Source organism: Elephas maximus, chromosome 25, assembly GCF_024166365.1.
Source record: "Elephas maximus indicus isolate mEleMax1 chromosome 25, mEleMax1 primary haplotype, whole genome shotgun sequence".
NCBI lineage: Eukaryota > Metazoa > Chordata > Mammalia > Proboscidea > Elephantidae > Elephas > Elephas maximus.
Genome location: NC_064843.1, coordinates 23,737,260 through 23,751,158, shown reverse-complemented (window position 1 = coordinate 23,751,158; position 13,899 = coordinate 23,737,260). Strand labels below are relative to the sequence as shown.

The 13,899-nt window shown below is 44.3% G+C and overlaps 1 protein-coding gene across 1 annotated transcript; it reads right to left on the bottom strand.

Annotated features, from left to right (window-relative positions):
• Positions 1-209: 209 nt before the first annotated feature.
• On the bottom strand, positions 210-9,317 carry LOC126067390 (eppin-like). The gene is made up of 5 exons (XM_049869199.1): positions 9,227-9,317; positions 6,918-7,049; positions 5,177-5,343; positions 672-801; positions 210-263 (listed from the first exon to the last, which is right to left on the bottom strand). Exons 1-5 carry the CDS (start codon positions 9,315-9,317, stop codon positions 229-231), a joined length of 555 nt encoding a protein of 184 aa, XP_049725156.1. The 3' UTR covers positions 210-228.
• Positions 9,318-13,899: the final 4,582 nt, after the last annotated feature.

Below are 13,899 nucleotides of genomic sequence, written 5' to 3'. Positions count from 1 at the left end.
CTCTCTCCAAACTTACCTACGAACTACCCATCTTTCAGATCTTAAATTATGGATCCCTATTTCCGGGAAAAGCTTTCCTGACTTTCTTGACCACATTGAGCAAGTGAATTCCATCATGGGCCTCGGTAGCACCAGTAAATATTTGTTGAATGAGTGTGTATCTGAATAGTCCTTGACAGTCTTCTTTAGGGCCCAATGATATGGGCAGAGAGTAATGAGTGTAGGAGGTCAAAGATGGTCTGGATCTGTATAGACAGAGGGGCCTGGAGAAAAAAGCCAGAAGATACAAATTGTATACATGTCTCTTATAGTTATCATACCACCTGACAAAAATCTTGGCAGTTCATAGGACTTCAGTGGCTACTTGGCATCTCAGAGAATCACAGACGAGTAGCTGAGAGACCATGTGGCCCAATACCCACACTTATCTTATGAATGAGGAAACTGAGGCCCAGAAAGAAGAATGACATTGCTCATGTTACATAGTGTAATAGAGACAGGAATGAAATCAAATCCATGCCTCCCAAGACCAGCACTTTCAGGATTTGTATCAAGTGGTGGGTGTGCCCAGACTCTTGCTCAGAGACCAGCCCAGCCCAGTGACACAGGGGAGGGGTCTGACCAGGACAGAAAGGGACAAGGGCATTAGGTAATCAGGGGCTGTACGTTACCTTGTCTGAGGTCTAAACATTTCTTTCCACAGCTGTACATGCAGCACTTCAGGTTCCCTGGGCAAGGTCTGCGTATAGAACATTGGTCCCTTTCTCGGACTTCACACTTTATTCTGAATCGGGGACATCTCTCTGAGGGAGGGGGAAGATATACTCACTTGGAGCCTTGAAGGGGCCAGAGTCCCTCTCTTCCCAGGACTAGGGCACCACTGTGAAGTTAGGGAAGGTTGTTTTCACATGCCTTGTTCCCAGAAGGCAGTAAACTCCGGGGGCTCAGGATTTTCATAGTACTGTCCATGCCCCCAACCCCATAACAGTTCAGCATTTAATCTCTAAACATGACCCCAAACCCTCACCACCACCCAAGGTTCCCGGGAGAAGGACCCTCTTTTCTAGGGCCTTGCTGCCTTTGGACAGTTCTGCAGGGGAGGAGAGGGGGGCGCTATAACAGGTGGTGATTAAGATTTCCATTTTTGGAGTCAGCTGGTAGGCTTTTGAATTCTGTTTAACACTTAGTACTCATACGCCCTCTCTGAACCTTGGTTTCCTCATTTGCCTCATAGGATTGTTTTGAGGATGGATACCACCAAGCTTCTAAATCCATTGTCATGCTGCCTGGGGTGTAATAATAATGACTAATATTGATGAAGCATTTACTGTGTGTCTGGCCTTTTTTCCTTTAATCCTCATTACAGCTCTGTGGGTAAGTCCTATCAATGCTCCCCAGTAAAAACCCAGTGCTGTCGAGTCGATTCCGACTCATAGCGACCCTATAGGACAGAGTAGAACTGCCCCCATAGAGTTTCCAAGGAGCGCCTGGCGGATTTGAACTGCGGACCCTTTGGTTAGCAGCCCTAGCTTTTAACCACTACACCACCAGGGTTCCCTATCAATGCTCACGTTTTATAAATGAGGAATCTGAAACGTCCTTTGGAATGGTGAGCTACGAAGACTCCATAATTAGCAGCTAAAATATATTGAGTACTCAGTAGGGGTTGAAAGTCCGTGCTCAGGAACCACACATCGCTACTGCTTATCTGAAACATAGGGAGATTATATGAACTCGCCCAAGGTCACATGGCTACTGAGCAGTAGCGATGTGTGGTTCCTGAGCACGGACTTCCAACGCCTACTGAGTACTCAGTATAGTTTAGCTGCTAATTATGGAGTCTTCGTAGCTCACCATTCCAAAGGATTTCTGGAGACTGTTCTTTATCCCAAAGGCAAGCCTGCCCTGTGGGCATGGAGGTGGGGAGACTTTTGGGGGCCACAACAGGAAGATTTGGAAGCTGATGAGGGTGGTTCTGGAGAGCCACCTGTCTTTCTTGTGGGGAAGGCCCTTAGGTTTTCCAGTTCCCTTGGTCCATTTCATGAGGCCACGCTCAACCCCCTCCAGGGGGCACTTCTACTCAGTATGGTGGTGTGGGCTCAGGTGCCGCGGGCTCAGGTGCCTCGGGCTCAGGTGCCGCGGGGCTCAGGTGCCGCAGGCTCAGGTTCCTTCATTCACCAAGGGTGTCTTACCAAGAGGAAGAGGGTGGAAAGAATAGCTCTAAATGTGTCTCCTCCCTCTCTTTTAGGATCCCAGGCTGAGGTTGGGCAGGGGGCATTCCTGGGCTATGGAATTGTTTTTTGTTCCTTCCTCCCAGTCAATTTCCCTTTCTCCAGAGCAAGGACTGAGTCCTCAATACTTACTGCTTCTAGACCCCTCAACCAGCCCAAGTTCCTGGACACTCCACAGGACGATGAATGGTACCAGGATTGGGAGAAGTCTCGAGAGCCCCATTTTAGGAGGAACTGGCCTGGCCGGTGGCGTAAAAATGAGGGACTGCTGCTCAGCAGCTCTTGCCTCTGAACTTTGGCTGCCCTGGCTCAACCTTGCACCACAGGAGCTGGCATCACTGGAGACAAGCCAACCACACTCCCTTCACTGTGGAACACCAAAAGCCTGAGGCCATCAGTGAACTAGCTGGCACCCACAGCCCCAGCCCTGGAAACTCTTAACAGGCGGCTCCTGAACCTTAGTTCCCTGGGCTGGCCATCTGATCAACCAGGGAGTGGGGACAAATCTTGTTTGGGGCTTTCCAGACTCCCGTAGTGGGAAGGAATGTTCAACTCCAGGGTCTTCACGCTTCCAGGGAGAGTTTGGGGGTCAAGAATATCCTTCCTTTCCATTTTTACTCTTCTCCCAACATGTTCATTATTTTCCTGTCTATTTTTCTCACACTATTTCTTTTTCTTCTCTCTGTGCTTTCACTTTGTCCCTGTGCTTCTTGCTGTCTTTTACTCTGTGCCTCTCTCTGTCTTTCTGTGAGTCTCTCTCTTCCTGGATCTCTTGCTCCATCTCCTTCACTTTCCTTATGTCTTTCTCTTCTTTTCTCCCTTGGCCACCCCTTTCTTTAATCATTGTCAGAAAGTAAAGGTATCACCATAAGTATGGTGTGGGGGAAGAACCAGACTGATTACCAGATCTTCAGATATCTTCTGTCAAGGCCATGGTCCTTTGAGAGCAGAATATATTAGAGTTAATGGAAAGTTTCTGTCATTGGGTGCAATTTAGAATAGGTGATGCAGGAAGGAGCAGGTAAATGTCAGTCACGGCTTCAGGACTAGCTGGAGCAGTGGAGCCTGAAGTTTGTTCTACTGAGCCTCTCAACTTAAGTCTTGAAGGCTCAGTAAGAGAGTGGACTCAATGTGGGGCATGAATGAATCTGAACAATGCAAAGAGTAGACTGTCACAGGCACTGTTTTTGCCCCACCCCAATACCCTCTTGGCTTACCTCTGCTGTCCCCTGCAGCTGCGGGGCACAGTGCCAGTGCACACTGACAGCATCCACCTCACGTGCCAGAGTCTTCTCTGCTGTGGGTTTTCTCTGGCTCCGTGGGAGCTTGTTCAGCTTGTATGTGGGCAGTTTGGAAGACCAAGGGATTTAATACCCCAGGCATCCAGTGACGCATGGGAATCTGTGGATATATGCCTCAACTTCCCCACCATCGGAGACAAAAGAGGAAAATTTGGAGATATGATTTACAGGGTCGCTTAGAAGGTCTCCAGCTGGAAGGAGCCACAGTTTCCCACAGTGGTGACCAGCCCATTATCAACTCTTCTCTCTTCCCTGTACTGCTTACCCCACTCCCTCCTTTATGCTTCTTGGGAGACGTCCCCAAAAAACTACTTACACCCATGCCCTTGTCCCAGGATTGGCTTCTTGGGGATCTAAACTAAGGCAACACCCACAGGCCCTTGTTTTAAAGGCTTTTACAATTTTTTGAAGAAACAGAAGAGGGTAACAATATCCCAAGGAATCTCAACTCTCAAGGTTCTGATTGTCATCATTCCCAGCAAAGGTGTCACCAGAAGCCCCAATGACCCCTCACTCACTGCAAAGTGTCATGTGCTGAACAGACATAAACCACTCAGCCTCAGAGGCACAGATCTCAACAAAGCACTTTATTGGGAAAAACTGGGAGTTACACAGGGGTAAATAGGGGCTCTGAAAGTTAGAGATTAAAAAGCAAGGCATAGAGAAGGGGTTGCAAGGGAAGATAACTACGTCTGAAAAGAGGCTGAGCTGGGGGAGGGGGAGGCAGATGCCCGGGTTTAGCTTTGAGAAGAGCCAGGCCTCAAAGATGCCATCTTTGAGCATCAGTCAGGTGCATGGAGAAAGCCTTGGGTTCTCAGCCAAATCCTGGGTTGTTCCAGTGCATCCTTATCCCTTCAGAAAGAGGAGCCTAATGAGAATGTAGGAGGGGACCAGGTAAGCAGGTTGGGTGAACTTATCTTTGGAACTAGTCTAGAAAATATGTTTGTACATCTTTTCAGAGGACAATATTAAGAAGAAGTGGGTTCTTTTTATTTTGGGATATGTATATGAAAACCCAGTTGCCATTGAGTCAACTATGACTCATGGAGGGTGTACATGTGTGTCTGTGCTCCATAGAGTTTTCAAAGGCTGAGTTTTTGAAGTAGATCACTGGGCCTTTCTTCCAAGGTGCCCCTGGATGGACCCAAATCTCCAGCCTTTCTGTTAGTAGCTGAGTGTTTTTTTTTTTTTTTTTTTTTACTGTTGTTGCACCACCCAGAAACTCCTTGGGGGTTATAAATTTCCTTAAAGGAGAAAGAAATGAGTGTGGATTGCTGGTGAAGTGTTGTGATGAGGAAGCGAGTGGCCTGGAATGGTGGGTTGGTCAATAATATCTGGTCTGGGCTGGTCATGACCTTCTGGAATTGGTCTCTGAGATTTCACCACTTCTGCATCCTCCTTCCACTCCTCTTAGCTCCCCTTACCCTGGCCAGTTTTGATTAATCACCACCTTTCTCCCCAGCCTCAGTTCCTAGAAAGCCACTCTGCCTACCCCTTTGCAAGGTGCATTCTCACCCCCTGATGGGAGCTGCTCTGTCAGCACCAGGTCTGCGAGGTCATAACCATCCTGGAATGAGTCGACCAGCACCCAGACCTCCCAGGGTGGCTTGGTGAGGATGGAAGACTGGGGTCCCTGGGACTCACCTCTCTTCGGCAAAAGTTCTGGCAGAGGGCTTTGGATTGGAAGTTGTTGTTGTTCCCATGACAGCCACCGTAGATGAAGCTGGAACAGGTGTTATTTTCTTTATCATACCACCAGCGAGGAAAATAAGCCATGCAGAGGCCAGCATCTTTTGGCAATTTGCATATGTCTGCAGGGAGAGCCCAGAGTTGAGTACTCAGAGTGCTGCCTAGGAAAGAACAGTTGTTCTTCGTTCCCCCTGGCAACCACATAGACAAGACAGAGGCAGGCTCCTTGTCCCTTATCATAATCCTAGTAGCTTTGACATATTTGCATGTATTTGCATAGATGTTTGGCATCTGCCTCCCCAGGAAACATTGACCTGCCCCTTCTCTGACCACCAGCCTCATTGTCTCCACTAAGAGTGAACTTTGGTTCAAGACTCGGTTCCTTATTCAGTGTGTGCACATCAACCACCCACTTTACCTTTCGGGTCCTTGACTTCCTCATCTTCTGTGAAATGGGAATGCAATACCCCACCCTGCTTGCCCCCAGGGGTGTTGCGAAGGGTAAATGGGGCCACCTTTATGGCCCTCTAAGTTGTGAGCTCCTTGATTGTATCTGGGTGTTCATTCCTAGCACAGGGTCAGGCAGAGAGTAGCTGCTGAGTATATAGGTCCTGAATGAATAAAGGGTATGGAAGTGGCTGGAAAATTATAAATTACAACCCAATCACTCTGCCTTCCAAATTGTGCCAATGAAAGGGAATACAAGTAAAGGGCAAGTTCATTCAGGGCAAAAGGTAATTTTTCAGATGGCCAATTCATTTTTCCTCCTTGGGACATTCTGATCTCAATTCCAGGTTGCCTTTCTCAGGGAAGCCTTCCTCAGCCTCTCTGACCACATTGGGTAGTTCTAATCCTACTATGGGTCTCAGAAGCACTACATACATATTTATTAAGTAAATTGATAAAGAATCCTTGATAGTTTTTTTTTGTTTTTGTTTTTGGAGCCCAGGGAGATAGGCATGAAGTTAAGATTGCAGCAGCAAAGAAAAAACTCTCTGGTCTGGAGTGGTCAGGGAAGGTTTCCTAGAAGTGGAGGCTGGTCGAAGGTTGGATTTGTATAGGCAGAGAGGCTGCCACTAGGGAACAAAAAGACAGGAAACACAAACTGTTTGATTGTCACTTGCGGCAACAATGTTGGTACATGTTGGGCCAACAATGGCCATCTGGTGACTCAGAAAATCATAAAAGAGTAGAAAGTAGCCAAGAGACCATCTGGTTCAATTCCACAACTATACCCATCTTTCATCTGGGGAAATCAAGGCTTATATAGAAGAAGGACATTATCTAATGTCGCCCACCCAGGGCTTCAAACTGGTTCATTTTTTGTTCAAACCCGTGTTGGGAATTATCATTTCTACCCCAGAAATACTGAATCTGAAATCTACATTTTAATAAGATCCCAAGGTGATTCTTACGTATAATAAAAATTGTGAGCCACTACTCTACTAGTGGTTCTCAGAATCGGTACCTAGCCAGTTGCATCAGCATCATCTGGGAACTTGTTAGAAATAAAAATTCTTGGCAGGGGTTCGAACCAGAATGAACCAGTCGGCAGCCCTGCAGACACCATATTAGGGGTAATGATGAATCTGAATCTCACATCTCCCAAGTCCAGCAACCTTGGCCAGAGAACAGCCCCAGTGGGTAGAAGTTGCGGGCATGGGTAGCGGAGTTGGTTATTCTAAGACTCTATTACCTTGTCGGAGGTCTAAACATTTTCTTCCGCAGCTGAATTGGCAACACTTCTCGTTGTCCTGGCAGTGTCTGTCCTTCTTACACTGATCCCTTTCTTGGAATTCACATTGTTCTTTGATTCTGGGGCATTTCTCTAGGAAAGAGCAGGCATACCACTTTGAGCCTTGGAGGGCACAGCACTCAGCCTTCCCCAACTCAAGGCAATGCTGGGGGTCAAGGAAGTCTGTTTTCATTTTGTCAGCTCCCAGAAGTCCTTTTCCTCAGGGTGCTCTCATGTATTTCTCAGCACTGTCTCCCAACCACCCTTACTCTCTGCCTTCTTGCCCCAGCCCCTAACTCACCCCCTCTAAAGCAGGGTTTTGCAACCTTGGCGCTATTGACATCTGGGCCGGATTATTCTTCATTGTGGGGTCTGTCCTGTGCATCGTGGGGTGTTTAGCAGCATTCCTAGCCTCTTCCTAGTAAATCCAAGTAGCAGCTCCCAGCTGAAACAATCAAAAATGTCTCCAGACATGGCAAATGTTCTTCTGGGGGCAAAAATGATCCCCATTGAGAACCATTACGCCAAGCTTACCTGGTCATTTTGACATTGTTGAGGAGTCGGTGCCTGGGAGTTCCCTTGGGTGGCGCTGTTGTACAGTGGTTATGGTCATTCACCCTGGAGTCAGGTTGTCATGTTTTTGAATTCTAACTCTTTGTACAACACTTACCCTATCTGAAATTTGGTGTCTTCATTCATAAAACAGTTTTATCCTTATAGAGTTGTGAAGAAGAAATTAGACCAAGTAGGTAAAGCTATAATCATAGTAATTGGTGCACAGTAATATTAACTAGCATCTATCAAGTTACCATAAGCCAAGCACTCTTCTAAGCATTTTAAATATATTATCTCATTTAATCACCATAACAGCTCTAAGAAGTACATTCTATTAAGTACAGATAAGAAAACTGAAGCACATGGAGTGTAAGTAACTTGTCCAAGTTTGCAAGGCTGCTAAGTGGTGGAGCCAGGATTTGAATTCACTAAGTCTGACTCCCATAAAGAAAACAAAAATCCTCACAACTGGACCAATAAGCAATATGATAATAAATGGAGAGAAGATTGAAGTTGTCAAGGATTTCATTTTACTTGAATGCACAATCAATGCCCTTGGAAGCAGCAGTCTAGAAATCAAATGATGCATTGAATTGGGCAAATCTAATGCGAAATACCTCTTTAAAGTGTTAAAAAGATGTCACTTTGAGGACTAAGGTGTGCCTAACCCAAGCCATGATATTTTCAATCACATCCTATGCATGCGAAAGCTGGACAATGAATAAGGAAGACTGAAGAAGAGTTGATGCCTTTGAACTGTGGTGTTGGAGAAGAACATTGAATATACCATGGACTGCCAGAAGAACAAACAAATCTGTCCTGGAAGATGTACAGCCAGAATGCTCCTTAGAAGTAAGAATGGTGAGATTTCATCTCACATACTTTGGACATGTTATCAGGAAGGACCAGTCCCTGCAGAAGGACATAATGCTTGGTAAAATAGAGGGTCAGCAGAAAAGAGGAAGACCTTCAATGAGATGGACTGACACAGTGGCTGCAACAATGGGCTCAAGCATAACAACAATTGTGAGAATGGCGCAGGATTGGGCAGTGTTTTGTTCTGTTGTGCATAGGGTCGCTATGAGTCAGAACCAACTCCATGGCACCCAACAACAAGTCTGACTCCAGATCACTCTTTTTAAATCCTTACTTTCTGAGTGTTTGGTAAATGGTAGTAATAATCGTTATTATTATATAGCCGTGGAGTATCAGTGTTTTAGGTTTAAAGGGACTTCTGGACACCGTTCTTTATTCCAAAGTCAGGAAAGCCCTAGGGATGTAGGAACACTTTAGGACTACATTTGAAAGAACAAGGAGCTGATGGGGATGATATCCCAAGAAAGGATTCTTTCTTGTGGGTTGGGGGAAAGTCCCCTTAGGCTTCCCAGATTACTACACAACTAATATATAATCTCTCCCATAAAGACTAGACTTTGTGACCCTCCCCCTCCCCCAACCCCTCCACAAGAAAGATCCTCTAGTTCAAAACGGCTGAAAGTGGTGGTTGCCTCAGTCCTGGGTTCCTGCATTCACGGAAGGGATCTTCCACAGGGAGGGAGATAGGAAGAAATATTCCAAATATTTCCTTCATCTCCCAAACTTGGACCCGGGCTAAGATGGTGAAATACAACCCAGGCCTAAGAAATTGTTCCTTGTTCCCTCCTCCCAGCCAACTTCCCTTTCTCCAGGGCAAGGGCTGAGGGCCCGGTACTTACTGGGAAAGAGCCAATTATTCAGCCTAGGTCCCTGGACATTTGCTAGGAGAATGAATAGCACCATGATGCTCAAAAGTCCAGAAGACTCCATTCTGAAGAGGGGCTGGCCTGTCCGGTTGTTCCAGAACTTGGAAATGTCTTGCTGCCTTGGCCCAGGCTATTACCTCAGTAGCCAGTATCTTGGATATGAGAACTGGACACAAGCCAGCCACCCCCTTTCCTGCTGGGAACACCAAGTTCCTGAGCAGGGACTGGCATCCACAGTCCACAGCTCTGGGGGAGGGGGTCTCTTATTGGATGACTCCTGATCCTTAGCTCACTGGGCTGGCCTGGGCTCTCTGGTCAGCCAGGGGAAGTGGGCAAACATATCTCACACTTTCCAGGCTACCTTAGGAGAAGTGAATGTCGCCCTCTGGGGTCTTCATTTTAATAACTTTAAGATTGTGGATTGTCCTCATTCTCCATTTCCCATTTTATCTGTTCTCCTAATGGGCACAACCCTTCTGTTTGTTTCTGACAATGTATCTTTATTGATCAGTTGGTATCATTTTGTTTCTCTGTGCCTCTTGGTGTCTCTATCTGACTTATCTTCTTTTTCTATGAGTCTCCCACGGTTTCCACGTCTCTGTCTCCCTCTCCCACAATTTTCTCCCATCGGTCTCCTTTTTCTCTTCTCTTTGGGTCATCCATATTCTTTGGCCTCGGCCAAAGAGTAAAGATGTTGCCACAGAGTAGGGTGTCGGGGAGGAATCAGGCTGCTAACTAAGTATTCAAATAGAGTCTTTCGAAATGGTGTTGCTTTGCCAGCAGGAGAGAACGATACAGCTTATAGGGAGCTTCTATCATCTGGTACAAACTCCTCTTTGTTTGAGGAGGAATTGAGAGATGAAGAGACCTGTCTGCAAGACTACAGCTCAATAAAGATCAATAACATAACAGAGCTGGCTGGACTGTAACCGGGCCAGTGAAGGGTTTAATGGAAAGAGGGTGCTGGAGAATTGGGCAGCTTTCCTTCAGCCACGGAACCCACAGTATCAGCCAATCAGTCTTGGTAGAGATAGAGGCACTGCTCAAAGGGTAAATGTTATTTGTAGGTCCCCCCTTCCCTTCTCTAACTAGCTGTTAACCTTTTGGGCCAAGCTTTGTTCTCCAAATTGTCCTACATAAGGGACAGAAGCCAAATAAAGCCAGCCTTGTCATCAATGAGTGACTATATTGTCTAAAATTTAGGATCACAGACAGAACCCACATGGGAATTCCATCCCACCAGTTTCACAACCTCACTTAAGGAAGATCCCACAAGGAGATTAGGGAATTAGATTGCTAATGAACACCCAAAATGTCCTGAGTGCTGTTCTTCCTATGCCACTTCCCTCATTCTCCCAACCTCAGCCTAGGAGAGAGTGGAAACCTGGAATATCTAGGTAGAAGGGCTCTGCAGGCCCTTCAAGTCCCATTTCCTCATTTTGCAGATAGGGACTACAAGGTCAAAATAAGTGAAGATGCTGACTCAATGTCACCCAGTAAGTAAGTGTCAGAGCTAAGGTTAGGATGGAGCTGAGTCTGTAAGTTCCTGTCACAAGTCACAGCGGAATCTTCTGATACGGGTGTGGATATAATATTTTACTGAAGGTGATGAAGAATGATGAATCCAAAGAGGGTGAGGTAGTATCTTTCGTGGGGACAAAGGGTGAAGACTTATAAAACTAGCATATGTCCAAATAGCTCTCTCATTGCCATTAAGTCAATTTCAACTCATAAGGCTGTATCCTTCTCTCAGTTTTCTTGAGAACACTTTCTGGTTTTTCTGTCCCATTCCATCTTGCCTAATTTCCAGCCCCACCCAAGGGTCTCACTTTCCCAGCAGGTGAAATGTAACTATTACATCCTACTAATGTAGCCTGTGCTCAGAATGAGTAATTCTAAGAAGCACCAAGAATCCTGGCCTTTATCTGGCAACTCCTGCTTATTCATTAGATCAAGACATGTCACTTGTGCTTTAATTCTTGTCACTGGTTTTCTGTGTTGCTCCCTGTGCCTCTAACTGTATTAATAAGTTAATTGTTTCTCTAAATAGGCTTTCAGTGCCATTGAACAGGTCTATGTCAAGAACCTTGTGCTTAGAACATGGATAAACCCAAAACCCATTGCTGTGGAGTCAGTTCCGACTCATGGCAACCCCATGTGTTTCAGATTAGAACTGTACTCTATAGGATTTTCAATGACTATAATCTTACTCAGATAGATCGCCAGGTCTTTCTTCTGTGACACCACTGGGTGGATTCAAACCACCAATCTTTCAGGTAGTAGCTGAGAGCAAACCATTTGTACCACCTGGGGACCTTTTAGAACAAGAATAGGTCCAGAATAAGCAGTCAGTACATTCCAATGTATGAATGAGGTGGATAGGTAGGGAGATTGGTAGATATATGGATGGGTAGGTAAATATGTGGTCAGATATATGGTTGGTAGAGTGATGAATGGGAAGACAGTTGGATGAGTAGGAGATAGTTAGATGAGTAGGAATAGGTGAGGGTAGCATGGATGTTTGGGTGTATGAACACACGGATTATGGATGGGTAGATGAATGGCTGGGTGAAGAAGTGGAGTGGGTTGAATATAAGGGCGGATAGGCCAATACTGGAATGGATGGGACTATAGATGGAGGCTGTTTGAACGAAAGGTGGATGGAGGGGAGATGGGTGTAGAAATGATGGATGAGTGTGTTGATGGGTATAAGAGGACATGTGTGTGTGTAAAAGATGAATAGGTTGATACTAGGTTGGCGGAGGAAAGACTATATATAAAATTAGCATCTTGATCTATAGAAGGAAGATGAGTGAGAACGTTTAAGTGTCTTAGTTTCCTAGTGCTGCTATAGCAGAAATACCATAAGTGGGTGGCTTTAAAGAGCTGAAATTTATTTTCTCACATTTCAGGAGGCTAGAAGTCAGAATTTAGGGTGTGGCTCTAGGGGGAGGTTCTTCTTTATTTCAGCTTCTAGTAGTTGTCAGTCCTTGGAGATCTTGAGTTTGTGGATTCATCTGCCTCTGTCTTTGTTGTCAGATAGTGTCTATTTTCCCTTCCCTTTGTATCTGCATGTATTTCTCAGGGTCCACACTGCTCTTTATGTAACTCAGGATCCATGCTACACTGGTATGACCTCAACTGACTAATTAATTAATTTACATTAGACTAGATTGCATTATGGAAATGTGACTACATTACATTTGATTATAGTAAATCCACAGGCATAGGGATTAGGTTTCCAACACATATTTTGAGGGGACACAATTCAATTCATAACAGTAAATGAATGGACAAATGGGTGAGTGGATGAGTAGGCAGAAAGATAGGTTGAAAGGTATGCCAGTGGAGGGCTAGGTGAGTAGGGTTTGGATATTTGGATGGGTTGGTGAGTGGATGGATAGGTGCATAAATGGATCAAGTGGTTGGTGGATAGATGAAGATGGGTGGGTGGAAACATGAATGTATGGATAAAAAATTAACCAAAGTCAAAGATACAAGAACAGTTATATAGAGAATAATTTATGCCATTATAATGTAAAATATTTGAACATATAGAAGAAATGAACAAATTTTAGCAAAATACAAAAGACCAAAATTTACACAAAAGGGGGTAAAGAACCTATACAAGCTACGAGATGAAATAGAAAAAAAAAATTAAAAATCTATGCTGTTGTAGAAGGAACTTGACCTAGATGATTTTGGAGTTGAGCTTTGTCTACTCTTCCATGAATAAGAATTGGTGTATTATTGGAAATATTCCAGGTCACAGGAAAAGTTGGAGAGGTTCCCAACTAGTTTCTTCTGATGATTTTTTGAAAGTAGCATGACCCAAATAGAAAAACTATAGATCAATTTTAATGACTATGTTGTTGTTGTTGTTAGGGCCTGTAGACTTGATTTGTGACTCATAACAACCTCTTGTGACAGGTTAGAACTGCCCCCATAGGGTTTTCTAGGCTGTAATCTTTATGAAAACAGATCTCCAGGTCTTTCTCCTGCAGTGGGTTTGAACTGCCAACCTTTGGGTTAGCAGCCACTTAACCGTTGTGCCACCAGGGCTCTTTTTTATGACTATAGATGTGGAAATTCTCAATAAACTATTTGCTAAAAGAACTAACAGTGTACTAATATAAGTATATACTTCAATATGATTAAGGTTATTCCAGAAATGCAAGGACAGTTTAACATTAAAAAATTTAATAATATAAATTATTATACCAAAAAATTGGAAGAAAAAGATCATAACTATATGACCAGATGCTTAAAAGGAATTTAATAAAATGTCATTTCTGACAACAGCTGTAAATAGACAAAAGGGAAACAACCTAAGTATGATAAAACTTATTTATTCCAAACCCAAGAACAAATGTCATTTTATACAGAAGAAGCTATTGACTTTAAAATAAGGAACTAGACAGGGATAGATGTCATTGTCTTTATTATTAACCATTATTTTGGAGGTTCTATATAAGAAGACAAGAAAAAGAAGTCATAAAATTAGAAAAAAGAAGAAAAGTCAAATTTATCATCATTTTCAGATATGATTATATATAAAAACAAAGTGCCCTCATATTGTTACAATTAATAAGACAATTTAGATGAAAGACAAAATTGATAGCTTTTTTTTATTAAACTACTCATAA

Excerpts from the sequence above, each read along its gene's own strand:
- LOC126067390 (XM_049869199.1), bottom strand. The coding sequence starts at position 9,317 with ATGGAGTCTTCTGGACTTTTGAGCATCATGGTGCTATTCATTCTCCTA. Across the intron at positions 7,050-9,226 it reads GAATAATTGGCTCTTTCCCA|AGAAATGCCCCAGAATCAAA; the intron begins GTAAGTACCGGG and ends GCTCTTTCCTAG. Across the intron at positions 264-671 it reads ATGTTTAGACCTCAGACAAG|GCCCCTCTGTCTATACAGAT; the intron begins GTAACGTACAGC and ends TTTTTTCTCCAG.